We start from the raw sequence: 15,975 nt of genomic DNA, 5'->3' as shown, positions 1-15,975 counted from the left end.
TACGTTAGGCCTTGTACCAGGAGCGGAGGTACAAAGATGAACATACTCCTTACCAGGAGCTCATGGCTGAGTAGAGAAGGCAGACATCTATGCAAATTAGTGCAAATCACATGAGTCATATAATAGGAATTTGCATTAGAGATCTTAAAAAGTTCAAATTCCTTTTAGATGTCTTCTCCAGAACCTAGGAAAATACAGAATATGCTCGAAAACATTCTTTCAACTGCCTTAGAATGGGATTATTTAGTCTTATTTTTAAATTTTATTGCTATCCAAACTAGGGCCTATACATACTCTTTTGGTATTGAATACATAAAGCATTAAAAAACCAAGTAAAATAAACAAAATCATCAGTTTGGATGGCTCCAAATATTTGGATATTTCATTTGGAACAGTTTTTTGCTCATCCAGTTGTAAAATCATGACCTGACCAGAGGGCAAGTCTTTGAGGAATTGTGGCTGGCTTATCTCTGCATCTTAGCCCAGCAAGTGTTCAATCATTTCTTTTTGCATGAATGGTTACAAGGCATATAATTCCATGGTTTTTCTGCGTCTTTGCCTCATTGTTATCAAAGCTTATTTGCTATTAGGGTAGTATTTTAGATTCGGGAAGAATGTAGCCAAGAGATAGACCCTCTCCTCCTTTGGCTAATTCTCTAGCTGAGGAGAGACTGATGAATAAATCGAGATTTTCCAGGCTGTTAGGAGTACTTATTTAACACACTCTTCAGATGCTGGGACAGTCACATGCTGTCATATCTGATTAACCAGCTCCATCAACAAGTAAAGGGTTATTAAGATAAAGTCAATGACAGTATCTTTCTCAAAAAAGCAGAATATTAAAAACCCTTGGCTTTGGGAATTTGACAATTCCCAATTTGATAAATCACTATGACCTAAGTGTAAGCAATGATGAGCTTCCTGCTGGAGGCTATGGAGGCTTTATAGATACCACTCAGTGACCTGTAATTATGGTTCCACAACCCACCTCGTTATTACCCGCTGTCGTGTGTGGACCAGATTCTCCACTCAGTGTAGGTTTGCAGGGTTTGGCCTTTGTACTCGCTGCAGATATCAGGTACCAGGTGTGTCACTGGGAGGGATCCATTCTAATGAGAACCTCAGGGCTCACAGCCAAGGACTTCTCTCAGTGATTTTTGCCAGAAACATAATACAACAAACAAACATGCAAACTTCCAGGAGGAGATAAATTTTCTATTTTGTCTGGCTTCAATCTTTTTGTGTTAATTCAATTAATTTTTATTACACTCTCATGAAGTCCCCAATCCAGGTGAAGCCATGTTTTCATAAAATTGGCATTCTTAAAAAAAAAATTGCACGGAAGTATGAATTTTTATAATCTGTACTACATAAGAGATTAAGTATAATGATAGCCTCAAGTTTACCTGTCAAAACAACTAAAGGATGTAGCCTGGCTAATTATTTCTTATCACTATTGAATGTTTAATGAATTAAAATTATAGTGAGGTAAGCGTTCTATCGGTGGTGCTAAAAAATGGAATATCTTTTTGTGTGAACAAACTTTGAACAAAAGTGGTTGGGTAGACCACAATTATTTCTAATCTACTTAAGATGTAGGATGCAACTGCTCATTTAATTGAAATATTTCCTCCAGAACATTCAATGTTTAGGGAAATTATACTCTCAGTTCTTTTTGAATAGCCAAGTGGTTATTCTTAAGGTCCTTTGGGAGATGTTTCTTCAGTAATGCATTTTTCAACTAGAGCTAATTATATGTTGCCCAACACTAAAAGGGAGACAAAAATAAGAAGTATGAAAACTAGGAACTACATATTTTAACAGGATTCTTACTCTACATTGTCTCAGTGTAGTATAGTATTTTTAAGAGTTCCTAATCAACCCATCCCCTGAAATTTTCAGTCCTTATCTTCAAAAGCAATTAAAACAAAAATTCATAACACAATTGATTTCCCATGACAAATTTAGCATTATGAAAATGCCACGCCCACCTCATGAAGAATATTAAGAATTCCCTCTATAAATAAATAGCCAGAAATACCTGTAGTCAAAGGAAATAGTTTCCAGGTCCTGGCTCTGCCACTTACTGGTTGTATGACTTTCGGTAAAATCACCTATGTTCTCTAGTTTCCACTTCGTTTTGCAAACTGGAGCTCATAACCTCATAGAGTGTACTGACTTTGCAAGAATTTTTATAAGAATGAAAACAAACACTGCACATGAAAAGCAGGGGTAAAGGGTCAGGCATGTTGCAAATGAAGCTGTAGGGATGATCTCCAAAACTGTGCTGAGGAGGGTGAATCGGGCACCATGTAAAGGCTGCATTGAACAGGGAGTGACCAAGCTGTTCACAAAATGAGGGGGTCATCACAACAGTCCAAATGAGAATAAATGTGGATCCAGAAATAAGTTGACGGTACAGGAAATGAAAACACAGGTGTTATGGATTGAATTGTGTCCCCTTGCCCCCTAAAAAAATATGTCTTGTAAGTCCTAACCCCTATACCTGTGGATGTAATCCATTTGGGAATAGCGTTTTTTTTGTTCTTAATGGGCCATATCAGTATAAAAACCAAAACCTATCACCATCAAGTCAATTCCGAGTCATAGCAACCCTATAGGACAGAGTAGAACTGCTCCATAAGGTTTCTACTGTGCACCAGGGGTGTGTTTTATACCAGTCGGTTCTGATATATAAAACGAGCATATCCGTCTCAGAAGAAAGCAGATACAGGGGAAGACTAACACCGTCTGAACACAAGGGAGGCAGACCAGCCTACAAGCCCAGGAACTCTAAGGACTGCCAGCTAGAGAGGCTGATACAAGGATTTTCCCCCAAACAGGACAGAAAGAGCCTTTCCCTAGAGCTGGTGCCCTGAATTCAGAGTCTAGCCCCCTAAACTGTGAGAAAATAAATATCTGTTTGTTACTAAATCACCCTCTTATGGTATTCCTGTTATAGCAGCACTAAGAAACTAAAGACAATGGGTGACCTGCAAAATGCTTTGTGAGGGTTGAGTCATCCAGCTTTGTGGGGTGATTGATGCTCTGGTGTTGTGCTAAGAGACTCCAAAGATTTTCCAAAAATTTCAAGACTTAATCCTGCTTGAAACTCTTGAGGAATCTATCCACACAAGTGTCCTATGTTTACCACCCACATCCCCATTCTGTAATTTCTCTTCCCGTTTTATGCTCCAGTTACAAAGGAATGCTTGCCTACACCAAAACCAAAAACCGAACCCACTGCCGTGGAGTCGATTCCAACTCATAGCGACCCTATAGGACAGAGTAGAACTGCCCCATAGGGTTTCCAAGGAGTGGATGGTGGATTTAAACTGCCAACCTGCTGTTTAGCAGCCAACCTCTTAACTAACCACTTTGCCACCAGGGCTACAGCTGCTTGCCTATAGTTCCCTAATATTCCATTAATATTTCCAATAAGTCCCTAATATTTCCAATATTTCATGCTTCCATGGCTTTGACATTGGTCTCTTCTTCAATGTCTTTTCCTGTCCTCTTTCCTTTGCTGCTTCTTTTTATAAGCTAAGCTTTCAAATCTCTATTCTCAAGGCACCTTCTCCAGAAAGTCTTTCTCTTCCATCTCTCTCAAACAGAGTTATCATATTCACCTGCGTGCTTTTTTTTTTTTTTTACTGATACGCTTATCACATTATATTGTAATACACCTTCCATTTTACTCTCATGCCATGTATAACACTACAAGCTCCCTGAAGGCAAGGCCTCTGTCTTACTCACCTCTATATTCTCAGCCTCTGATGAAGCATGCTACACTGCATCGTACAATAAGTACTTTCTGAAGCAATGGCTGGGTGACCAACTGAAAAGAAGAATCCAAGATAACTCGAAACCTGCTTAACTAGAAAAATGTGCCTGTTATTAAGCTATTGTCTCTCAGGCCTAAACCTTCCCTTTTATATTTCACTTTGTTACAGAGCTGGACTCTGCAAACCGCATTTCTGCTTCCAGCTGACCCTGTGTTGGGCTTGGCCAATGGGGGGGGTGGGGGGGTGGGGGGTGGGGGGGTGGGGGTGTGTGAGAGGGAAACCAGGAAGCTGGAGGGGGAAAGCAGGAACTTGCTCCTTCCTGTCTGTTTCCTGTTTGTTTGCTGTTTATGTGACCTTCTTCCCAGGCAGCAAGGATTCTTCACCTTGGAAGTAGTAGCTCATTCCCCCTTAGGAACAAATGATTCCAGTTTGCAATGTTTCCAACACTTGGAGAACCACGTTTATCTCATCACCTTACCAAGCCCTCTCCAGATGCCTGCATGCCAGCCCCACGTAGGTCCTCCTCTAAGCTTCTAAGATCTAACACCTCCAAACATTCTCATTTGTTCTTGCTGCCCTATGGGTGGTACCTGCTTCCTGAAGCTGTCATCTCTTCATATCCTCTCAGTCAACAGATTTATAACTAGTTAACAATTCTTTATATTAAGTTATCTCTGTTAAAATAACCAGTATGGTTTCTCTTTCCTGACTGGACATTGATTGCTACAGAAAAAGGGAAATAGGAAAATCATAAAGAGGTAGAGGGTGATGACAGGTTTACATTTGGATTCACTAATTTATTGGTTTTACTACACCATATCGTATAAATATATAAACAACATATTGTATATATATATATACACATACATACATCATATATGTATGTGTGCAACCAAAAACCAAACCCATTGCCATTGAGTTGTTGCCAACTGGCAGCAACTCTATAGGACCAAGTAGAACTGCCCCACAGGGTTTCCAAGGAGTGGCTGGTGAATTTAAACTGCCAACCTTTTGGTTTTGTTTTAATTGCTTTTGAAGGTAGGGACTGAGAATTTCAGGGGAGGAGTTGATTAAAAAATACAAACAAACAAATTCTTTGCCATTGAGTTGATTCTGACTCCTAGCCACCCTATAGGGCAGAGTAGAACTGCCCCATAGGGTGTCCAAAGAGCGGCTGATAATTTCGAACTGCCAAGCTTTTGGTTAGCAGCTAAGTGCCTAACCACTGCATCACCAGGGCTCATATACATGTATGTATGTATGCATGTATATGTGTGTATGTATATATATATATAATATTATTATTATTTATATATATATATATACACAACCAAAAGCCAAACCCATTGCTGTTGAGTTGATTCCGACTCATAGAGGACCTATAGGACAGGGTACAACGTCCCCATAGGGTTTCCAAGGCTGTCATCTTTACAGAAGCAGACTGCCACATCTTTCTCCTGTGGAGGGGCTGGTAGGTTGAACTACTCATGTTTCAATTAGCATCTGAGTGCTTTAACCACTGCGCTACCAGAGCTCTATGTTTATACGTACATATACACACATATATAAAAAATTTTTTTTATATATGTATGTGTGTGTGTATATATATATTTTTAGAAAATACATATGAACAAAAACAGAAGTATTTTAAATATCTATAACCTATCATCACTTGGCCACAAGCACTGCTGACATTTTTTTTGTGTTTAACATTCCAGGCATTTTTCAGGTACATGTAAATGAAAAAATTATATTATATTTTAAAAGAAAACCGGAATCATAGTAGACATACTGCATAACCTGCTTCTTCTATTATCACGAACCTCTTTCCTTCTCTTTAAAGAGACATCTTCAGCTGCCAGATTTGTCTTCCTAAAGCCTGGATTTGAACAATGGGTCCAGGGTAACTACATTTGTATCAGGTTTTACATTTAACACAGTACCTTTCACATACAGTATTTCATTTAGTTCTCAAAAAACTCTGGGAGGCTAATTATCCTCCTGGGAGCCCTGGTGGCTCAACTGAAAGGTTGGCGGTTTGAACCCACCCAGCGGCTCTGCAGAAAAAAGACTTAGCAATCTGCTTCCATAAAGATTACAGCCAAGCAAATCCCATGAGGCAGTTTTACTCTGTCACATGGGCTTACTAGGAGTTGAAAATGAATGTGACAGGACCCAACGACAACAATTATTCTCTAAGGTGCCCAGGTGGCACAAACGGTTTGTGCTCAACTGCTAGCTGAAAGTAGTCATTAGATTTTTTATTTTTAAGACCTAGTTCAAACGCCATCAACTTCATAAAACCTTCCATGAATACTCCAGGCAGAAAGTACCTCTTTCCACTCTAAACCTTCTGGTAAATATTTCTATTTCTCACATTATATGGCAGGTTTTTGTTTTGTTTTGCCTTTTTTATATCTCCTGCTATAGTGAAGTTCGTTGGGAATAGGGCTCAAGTCTCACACATCTTTGTATCACTGTCAGTAGATACGTACTTATATGTATGTGTCTATATCCATATCCAGGAGCCCTGGTGGCACAACGGCTAAGTGCTTGGCTGCTAACCAAAAGTTTCGTGGTTTGAACCCACACAGCAACTCAGAGGAGAAAGGCCTGGTGATCGGCTCCCATAAAAATCACACCTTAGAAAACCCTATGGGGCAGTTTGGCTCTGTCACATGGGGTCGCTATGAGTCAAAAACTACCCCATGGCATCTAACAGCAACCCAAATTGAATTCCATCAAAATTTCTTTGACTTGATTCAGTGACCCCCCTTTGCTTAGTTTCCTCAATCAGCTTAATTACCCATTCTAGAAAGTTATTTTTTGTAGTTCTCTGCTTGAAATAGTCTTCCATATTTTTCATCTTTGAAAACTATCTCAGATTCTATCCTCCAAAACCTTACCCCGTACTCAGAAGGAAGGCTCATCACTTTTTTCTGTTTCTAAGTGTTTAGAGGGTGTTTTGTGTATATTTTTGTCTTTTATTGCAAGTTGATCAAATCATTTTACTTATTTAAAGAGACGGTTTATGAGTATAATAAGCCCTATGCAATTTTGTTTCTATTTAAAATGGAAGCTCCTAGTAGGAAGAGACTACTTTATTGTTTTGTAAAATCCTAAGAAAAAGTGTTTGATGGATTTTGTAGATGGAAGTGATGAGATTCTGCCACTTACAAGGTTACAGACATAAAATAAAAGGAAAACGTGAAAGAATCTTTATTATGCAAGGGAACTTATTATTAGGAGAAAGTAAAAGCCCCGTATGGCCTTCCTTGGGAATCCCTTCAATACATGATTACAAATCTGCTAACATAAATATTGCCCTTACTTGTCTTCAGGATACTCTGTAGGAAACCTCCTCTTTTGTGACTCCCATATACTCAACAAAGTAACCTAAACAAAATATCAGATTGATAGGTAAACTACATGGAAGCAATCATATTTATAGTCTTGTTCTTACTAGTTTTTTTTTTTTTTTTTTTTAAGTCATAAACATCTCATCTCTCTATTAGGGTGAACACTTTTTAATAAGATGATATCCAGAATCAGTATTTCAACAATAAAAGAGAATTACCAAGGGAAAATGGTTTGGAGGGTTGGTGGGAGCAGGGTGGCAAGCATTTTCAAAATGAGATTTCTAGGCAGGCTTCCTGCAAGTTAAGGAAAAGATTTGCATAGGCCAATTCACCAAACCGGCTTTGCTTTGAGCTAAATGTATTTCCTTTGGTGGTGATAGAAGAAAGAGGAGGCAAATGATGAAGCAGAAATTACATGCCATAACCTCCCCCAGAAATACTGCAGGCTGTGGCCATAGCTATATAACGGGCTCTGTGTAGTCTCAGAATGAAAAAGAACTATGTGTCTACATTCTATTTCTGTCCTTAGAAATTTCTGATTTTTTTTGCAGCTATCTAAGAAAAATTTGATATTGTTGTTGTCTAAGCACATTTAAACTTCAGCTGGAATAACTGCCAAGTGATTCATGCCTATGTAGGTGAATATAACGATTGTATCTGGAGCCCCAGTGCGCCATTTTCATTTCACTTTAAATAAAAAACAAAATGTATCTGTGTCAGTCAGTGCCCTTCTGCTGTACTCAGAGGTATCAAACAGGCTACAATTATGATCGTGAAGCGATTGTGTCGCATTGGCGGAAGGTTTATTGCTTTCGAGTCTGCTCAGCAGTAACACATTCTACTTCATATTACTCTTTATATCATAGTTGGGCTGTGACTAGAATAATCAAATGCCATCAAGTGCTGTCAAATTCAATTTACAGTATTTTTCATTGAAGCGGGCTTTCTGCATTATATTTCCTGTTTTCCTTCTCTATAGCTGCCGCGAAGTCACTGTAATCACAGGCTTTATTTACAAAACCAACAGGGTGAAGCCATGTCCTGGTCTGTAACAGATACTTTATTTCCCTTTATTCAGAATAGGAATTTGATGAGTTTTCTCATACAATGAGCATTAAGTAGATGAAAGAAAACTATTTCAAGAGGATGGTCATTTTAGAGCCTGCACTAATGTGCTTAGCGTAAAATGTAAATTCACATTAGCCATTTTTACGTGTTCATGTGTGTTTGAATCAGAAATATTATTCTTCAAACGAATGTTTGCTGAGTAGAAATTTGGCTTGCTCCTTTTGGTACTGTCATTTACATAACCAGAAATGCAATAATACATTCCCCTTTTGTAATTTTCCTGCAGCTCCTCAGCTCATCACCAAAGACTGATCTGAACCAAAGGGTTTCAGTATTTAAAGTTAAAAGGAGCCTAAACTAAGTTCCAGTAGGCATCCGGGAAGTACCACCAAATAAGGGAAGGAGCAAGGCTGCTCTGGAGGGACTAACAAAGGGTGTTGAAGTGGAAGATGAAGATCTGAGAAAAACTGGGCTGTGCTGGAACAGGGTTTTCAACCTGCAAATGCTTATGCCTGCTGGCATCTGGGTTTTCTGTCTTTGAAAGCAAACTCTCGGTTGACAGCTTCTTTCCTTTCTTGACTCTGTGCTTTATTTCCCTCCCCTCCCCTCCCCTCCCCTCCCCTCCCCTCCCCTCCCCTCCCCTCCCCTCCCCTCCCCTCCCCTAGCTTCCCTCACTACTCTCTCCTCACTGTCTCCCTCCCTCCTCCATTCCTTCTCTCCTTCTTTCTTGTCTTCATTTGAGGTGGATTAAACATAATAAATTCAGTTCAGGATGGTGAAAACAAGCTGCATTAACACCACCTACCCGGCCCAGTGGAGACTCATTAAACCAGAAGAACTAGAGTGGAGCCACTCTTCTGCATATGAACAGCAACATCTTCTGAGGAAGAGAAGAGGCTGTTCCAACCTCCAAGGTAATACCAAAAAAACAAAAGCAAACAAATGAAAAAAACCCAAACCCATTGCCATTGAGTGGATTCTGACTCACAGCAACTCTAGAGGACAGAGTAAAACTGCCCTGGTGTAAACCCTGGTGGCGTAGTGGTTAAGTGCTACAGCTGCTAACCAAAAGGTCAGCAGTTCACCAGGCACTCCGTGGAAACTCTATGGGGCAGTTCTACTCTGACCTATAGGGTTCCTATGAGTTGGAATTGACTTGATGGCAATGGGTTTGGTTTTTGGTTTTTTGGTAGAGTTTCCAAGGGGCTCTTTGTGGATTTGAACTGCCGACCTTTTGGTTAGCAGCCACAGCTCTTAGCCATTACACCACCAGGGTTTCCTCCACATAATAAGGGGATGGGAAATATTAGAATTCTCTTCCCAGACCTGGTTTCTCCTCTGCAAAGACTATGTTCTCTCGGCCATTGAGCCTCTGCAGGATTGCTCTATCACTTTATCAAATGTAAGGAAGGCTTCTAGGAGCTAAATTATGATGCCTGGTCTTTCAAACACGTCTCAGCCAAAAATGTTATGTGGTAGCTATGGCTTTTTTTCCTTGCACATTATGTAAAAGTGCTCAGTGCCAGGCTTAGTCTTTAGTAGGTGCTCCAAAAAAACATGAATCCCCATACATTGTCTTATGGAAATGGAAAACATATTTAATTCTATAGTCCTGCAGTATTACACATTCTTAGCTAATTAAAAACAACAATAATAGTCTTACCTGTGAATGAAGTAGCTGAGGATGACGCCATTTGGTTTTTTAGGTGGTGTCCACGTGAGCTCTATGCAAGCTGGCCCCAGTGCCTTAAGAGCGGGAGAACTAAGATCCATTGGGGCTGCTTCAGATGTTTTACCAAACATCCTGCTGCTTACTCCACAACCTCCTTCAAAAAATTAGACCTTTTTAGTAGTTTATCAAACAGGGCAAAGAGTGGTATATGCGTGTAGAAGAGTAAGGATATAACACAGATCAATTTATCTGAGTACATATTCTTGGCCAGTACTATACATCTCTATAAGGTAAATGTTTACATAGGAGATCACTTTTGGAAAACCCATTAATTAAGCATCTATTCACACAGACCTTGGCAATAAAGCATATGCTTGTCTTAAGTGAGGTCTCTCTCATTTAGTGCAGTCGCTCTAGCCAGAAAGTGAGAACGTGCTTAAAGTTCACAAGTCGCGTGATCTACACATCTTGAACACGCCTGGTATTTTATTTTGGCCAATATTTTAAAATAATACCCATTCTCCAAACACTTGGGAACTCAAACAAGTAGTTTGAAACATATTGTACCTCTACGGCACAGATTCCGGGCACAGTGACGCAGAAGCTGACTTTACATTTAAAGCAAGGAAACAGTACTTGAAAGCTTTTTCCACGTTGATCAGGTGCTGGCTAACGCAGAAAAGCAATACCTTTCAAACCAAAATGCTGAAGGGCTCGTTTAGTTTATGGATAGAAATGGAAAAATTGACTTGGATGTGCTCCCAGCTCCTCCTAAATTCTGAGATGAACCATAGGAAAACTGGAAACCCCTGAAGTCTTAACCAACTCTATGGGAAGTAACATCCATTTGCAACTGGAAGTTCCTAAGGACATGGTAATATGGGAGCTTTAGCTAAATGTTAAATATCCAAAACCCATTGCTGTTGAGTTGATTCTGACTCATAGCAACCCTACAAGACAGAGCAGAACTGCCCCATAGGGTTCCAAGGCTGTAAATCTTTAAGGGGGGAGACTGCCACATCTTCTTCCCCAGAGCAGTGGTGGGTTCGAACCATCAACCTTTCAGTTAATAGCTGAGTGCCTAATTACCACGCCACCATGGCTCCTGCATGATAAATATATTAAAAACCAAACCAAACCCACTGCTGATGAGTCGAATGTGACTCATAGTGACCCTACAGGACAGAGTAGAATTGCCCCATAGGGTTTCTAAGGCTGTAAATCCTCATGGAAGCAGACTGCCACGTCTTTCTCCTGCAGAGCTGCTAGCAGGTTTGAACCAGCAACTTTGCAGTTAGCAGCCAAGCACTTTAACCACTGTCCACCAGGGCTCCTACATGTTAAGTATAAGATTGGTAAACTTTTTTAGTTTAAGACAAAGCAATTTGTACACCAATGAGAGTTACACATTATTTTCTCTTAATAATTGGGCTTATGTTTCATTTCATATATATATATACATATATATTGGCGAAGAATATTAACTATACCATGGACTACCAAAAGAACAAACAAATCTGTCTTGGCAGAAATAGAGCCAGAAAGTTCCTTAGAAGCAAGGATGATGAGACTTTGTCTCACATATTTTGGACATGTTGTCAGGAGGCATCAGTCCCTGGTGAAGGACATCATGCTTGATAAAGTAGAGGGTCAGCAAAAAGGAGGAAGACCCTCAAGTAGATGAACCGACACAGCAGCTGTAACAACGGGCTCAAGCATGACAACGATTGTGAGGACGATGCAGGACTGGGCAGTGTTTCATTCTGTTGTCCGCAGGGTCGCTATGAATTGAAACCGGCTTGACAGCACCTAACACAATAGGGAGCCCTTGGATTGAAAATGGTTAAGCGGTCAACTACTAGCCAAAAGGTTGGCTGCTCGAACCCACCCAGAGACGCCTTGGAAGGCAGGCCCAGCAATCTGTTTCCAAAAGGTCACAGCCTTGAAAACCCTATGGAGCAAGCAGTTCCATATAACAACATCTATTTAATGTGTAACGGTGATAACTAAGATAATTAATGTGCAGCTGTCTTGATTCTCTGCTCCACCCTCCTAAATCTTAGTTTACATTTGAACCATTGTCTGTTTGGAGGGATGAATGGAACGGAACAGGCTCTTCTGTGTGTAAGATATTGCAGATAGAGGATGGTGATCTCACTGGCCACAAGCCTGTACCATGAAACTCAAAAAGAAGTTTATATCTGTGAGATAGCATTCAGGCAAGCACTGTGAAAAATGTGAGGTTCATCCGGGTGTAGTTCACCTTCTAAATAACTACCGCCTGCCCCCTCCTGAGTACAATTTAAATAAAACCAAGATGAAAACATTTTCTATGGAATTTTTGTAATACCCATTTTGTTTTACACTACTGGTGACTCCTTTATGTGAGCTAGGTGTTTTTCTTTTAAAAACTAAACTAAAAAAGAAAGTGCCTTATAAAACAAGACTTTGGAAAACCAACATTTTCATATATTTAAATATTCATGATTCGATGTGCAGAATTGCATAATGCTTCACTCAGTGCTGGGTTCTGGTTTTTCTGGGTAAACAGTCCACTACAAATAAGAAATTGAATGTTAGTCTTTTTATTTGAATTGAGAATCTATTCCTCTTTGGTGGAATTTTTTTTATGAAACACCTTTTCAGCCCAAGTCAGTGTATAAAAGACACTCACCATTTTGACAGGCTTGGAGCCGTATCTCGTACTGCGTGAAGGGGGCTAAATTTTCCAGCAGGGTGGAATGCCGGTGACCCACGGGGGAGATGAGAGGTGCTTCACTTCCAGCATTGATTAAGATGTTGTACTCCACAGGCATTTGGGGGATGAGAATCCCTTTACAGAGAGAGAGAGAGAGAGAAAGAGAAAAGAAAAAAATGTATGCTCCACAGAATGGCTGAGAAATGGTTGTCCTTTTACAACAATATATATTTGGAATTTTGTAATGGAGAGATTATTGCTTAAATGGTAATTAAAAGCTGTATGAAACTTAAGTTGGAAAATAATATAAAGCATATTCTAGCTCTTAGAAATCTGCATGGCCCATTTTCGATAAATACAAAGTACGATAAACCAAACCATTGCCATTGAGTCAATTCCGACTCATAACACTTCTATAGGACAGAGCAGAACTGCCCCATAGGGTTTCCAAGGGGCATCTCATGGGCTTGAGCTGCTGACCTTTTGGTTAGCAGCCATAGCTCTTAACCACTACACCACCAGGGCTTCCATGAAGCAGAATAGTTCCATTTAAAGGTATACCCTTTTGTCAAATATAAATGAAGGCGTGATTTTTCATTTTTTAAAAGACACAAGGAAATTAGAAATGGGGCCACATACTTTTTCTAGGCTTACTTATTCTTAAAGTACATAAACAACAATGCCAATTTTGCTTGTGACAATAATTTTTCTGTAGAGCATTGTGTATGCATCCTGTCTGACATAGATCCTTGACATAATAACCCAATGCCAACGAGGCAATTCCGACTCATAGCAGCCCTATAGGACAGAGTAGAATAGCCCATAAAATATCCAAATCATAGTTTACCTAGAGAATTCCCAGGGCATCAACATCAACTCAGGACAGTCCACTCTGTCAATGAGAATTATGGATCTAAATCCACATGAAATTTGAGTACAAAATTGTCATTTTTCACCACTGCTTTGTAAAAAGAGATGGTCTAGGCATTTTGGCTACTTTACAATTTATTTGTGACATACTGCATTGGGCAAATCTGCTGCAAAAGACCTCTTTAAAGTGTTAAAAAGCAAAGATGTCACTTTGAGGACTAAGGTGTACCTGACCCAAGCCATGGTGTTTCAATTGCCTCATATGCATGTGAACGCTGGACAATGAATAAAGAAGACCGAAGGAGAATTGATGCCTTTGAATTATGGTGTTGGTGAAGAATATTGAATACACGATGGGCTGCCAGAAGAACAAACAAATCTATCTTGGAAGAAGTATAGCCAGAATACTCTTTAGAAGTGAGAATGGTGAGACTTTGTCTCCTGTACTTTGGACATACTATCAGAAGGGACCAGTCCCTGTAGGAGGGCAACGTTCTTAGAAAATAGAGGGTCAGGGAAAAAGAGGAAGGCCCTATATGAGTTGGATTGACACAGTGGCTGCAACAATGGTGTTAAATATAGTGAAGATTGTGAGGATGGTATAGGACCAGGCAGTGTTCATTCTGTTTTACATAGGGTTGCTATGAGTCGTAACCACCGCGTAGGCACCTAACAAAAACAATAACAAAAATCTATGTATTTAATTAAATACCTGTAAGTTTTATTTAAGGTCCCTGGGTAGTGCAAACAGTTTGAGCTTGGCTGCTAACTGAAAGATTGGAGTTTTGAACCTACTCAGCATCGCCACAGAAGAAAACCCTGGCTGTCTGCTTCTATACAGATTGCAGTCAAGGAAACCCTACAGAGCTACTCAGTAACACTTGGGGTTGCCATGAGTTGGAATTGACTGGATGGCAATTTTTTTTTTTTTTTTTTTTATTTTACTTGGCCATGAACAACATTGACTTTTCAACTGGGGAGATGAGCATTGAATGAATAATGGAGTTTCCATTAAATTTTATCATCCAGCTGGTAGCTTTTAACACTTGTAGGCTTAAACACTTACTTTTGTAGTACATCAATAAATTTGTTTTTGCTATAAGAACAATGGAGTCCCTGCATGGTGCAAATCACTAACACACTTAGCCATTAACCCAAAGGTTGGAGGTTGGAGTCCAACCAGAGCCACCTCAAAAGAAAGGCCTGGCAATTTACTTCTGAAAAATCAGCCACTGAAAACCCTATGAAGCATACTTCTACTCTGAGACACATAGGTTTGCCATGAGTCAGAACTGACTTGATGGCAACTTTTTTTTAAATAATGAAATATACATACAATATCATCACTGAGAAGCCAGTTCAGGACTCAGTGACCCATTAGAGATAAGCCTAGAGAATGAGATGTGGTTCTTCTTTCTATAGATGTAGCTCCAATTTTTAAGGGCCAGAAGAGCTAGTCCAAACCAAAAATATTCAGGATTTTGTGTGGGATAGATGTCAGCAAGGCTTTTCTGAAAGAGAGATGTTGACTGTAGTCAGAGAAGCTAATCAATTATTTCTTTTCAGAGGTGACATACTGTGCTGAATTTAGAAATGCAGATTGAGAACCAGGAGACTGGTGCAAGATGGCACATGAGCCAACCCACAGAACAAGAGGCTTCCTGGAGGAGTGCGGTGCCCCCAGGTACTTATAGGTGGAGGTAGGCCTGCTGACCCATGGAGTGAGACAGCTGAGTATCTTCCAGCCAAGGCTTACCTTCGGAGAGAGGTGCCTTCTGGCAATTATCAGTAGAGCTAAAGAGCTTTGTAACACTTGCCCAGGTAGGACAGAGGCTGGGCTGGCCTAAGAGGCCTGAAGGGCTGAGGGACCGAGAAGCCGAGGAACCAGAAAGCAGAAGCTTAAGAGACAAGGAGCACAGGAAGCAGAGCTGCCTTGGTCTCAAAGGGTAGGGCTACAACCTCTGTGGTCTCAAAGGGTGGAACTATGGCCTGCTGGGTCTCAAAGGGCAGGGCCAAGGCCTCTTGGGTGTCAAAGGCCTTCACTAACTCAGTTCTGGAGAGTGGGGTTCCAGGGGGATGGGAATGGATCTGCTTCCTAAAGTTGAGGGGGTAGGACTGCCATGCCCAAGGGGCAGAAGAACAGGGCCTGCCAGGGCCCAAAGGGGCAGGGTTGCTACTCAGGTAGACTAGAAGAATGGGGCTGCCCAAAGCTGAGGGAGCAGAGTTGCCTTCCCAGTAGGCCTGGGAGGTGATGCTGAATCTGGAGAGTGTGGCCAGCACCCAGAGTGTGGAGGAGAGGACCATTGCGTAATGGTCTCAGAGAGCAGAGGATTAATTTCAAGCCTTGATAGCTAATGTAATGTGTTCTGCTGACTTGCTTGGTGCCTGTTATCCTTTATTTCTCTCCAAATTCTTCCACTGGTAACGGAAACGTCTAGCTTGTGCCTGTTCCACCATTGTACTTCGGAAGCAGACAACTTGTATTCTAGATTTCACAGACGAAGAGGAATTTTGCCCCAGGAT

At 40.5% G+C, this 15,975-nt stretch overlaps 1 protein-coding gene across 1 annotated transcript in view; it reads right to left on the bottom strand.

Moving 5' to 3' along the window:
• USH2A (usherin) overlaps positions 1–15,975 on the bottom strand; it is an 894,134-nt gene that overhangs the window by 117,013 nt on the left and 761,146 nt on the right. The window contains exons 59-60 of the mRNA XM_003419876.4: positions 12,559–12,717; positions 9,876–10,038 (exon numbers count right to left, since the gene is read on the bottom strand). Coding sequence (XP_003419924.2) covers positions 9,876–10,038; positions 12,559–12,717 — 322 coding nt within the window. The remainder of the gene's footprint in view (positions 1–9,875; positions 10,039–12,558; positions 12,718–15,975) is intronic.

Source organism: Loxodonta africana, chromosome 25 (genome assembly GCF_030014295.1).
Source record: "Loxodonta africana isolate mLoxAfr1 chromosome 25, mLoxAfr1.hap2, whole genome shotgun sequence".
Classification (NCBI taxonomy): Eukaryota; Metazoa; Chordata; class Mammalia; order Proboscidea; family Elephantidae; genus Loxodonta; species Loxodonta africana.
Note: the sequence above shows the minus strand (reverse complement) of the source record. Positions and strands in the feature narration are given on the sequence as shown.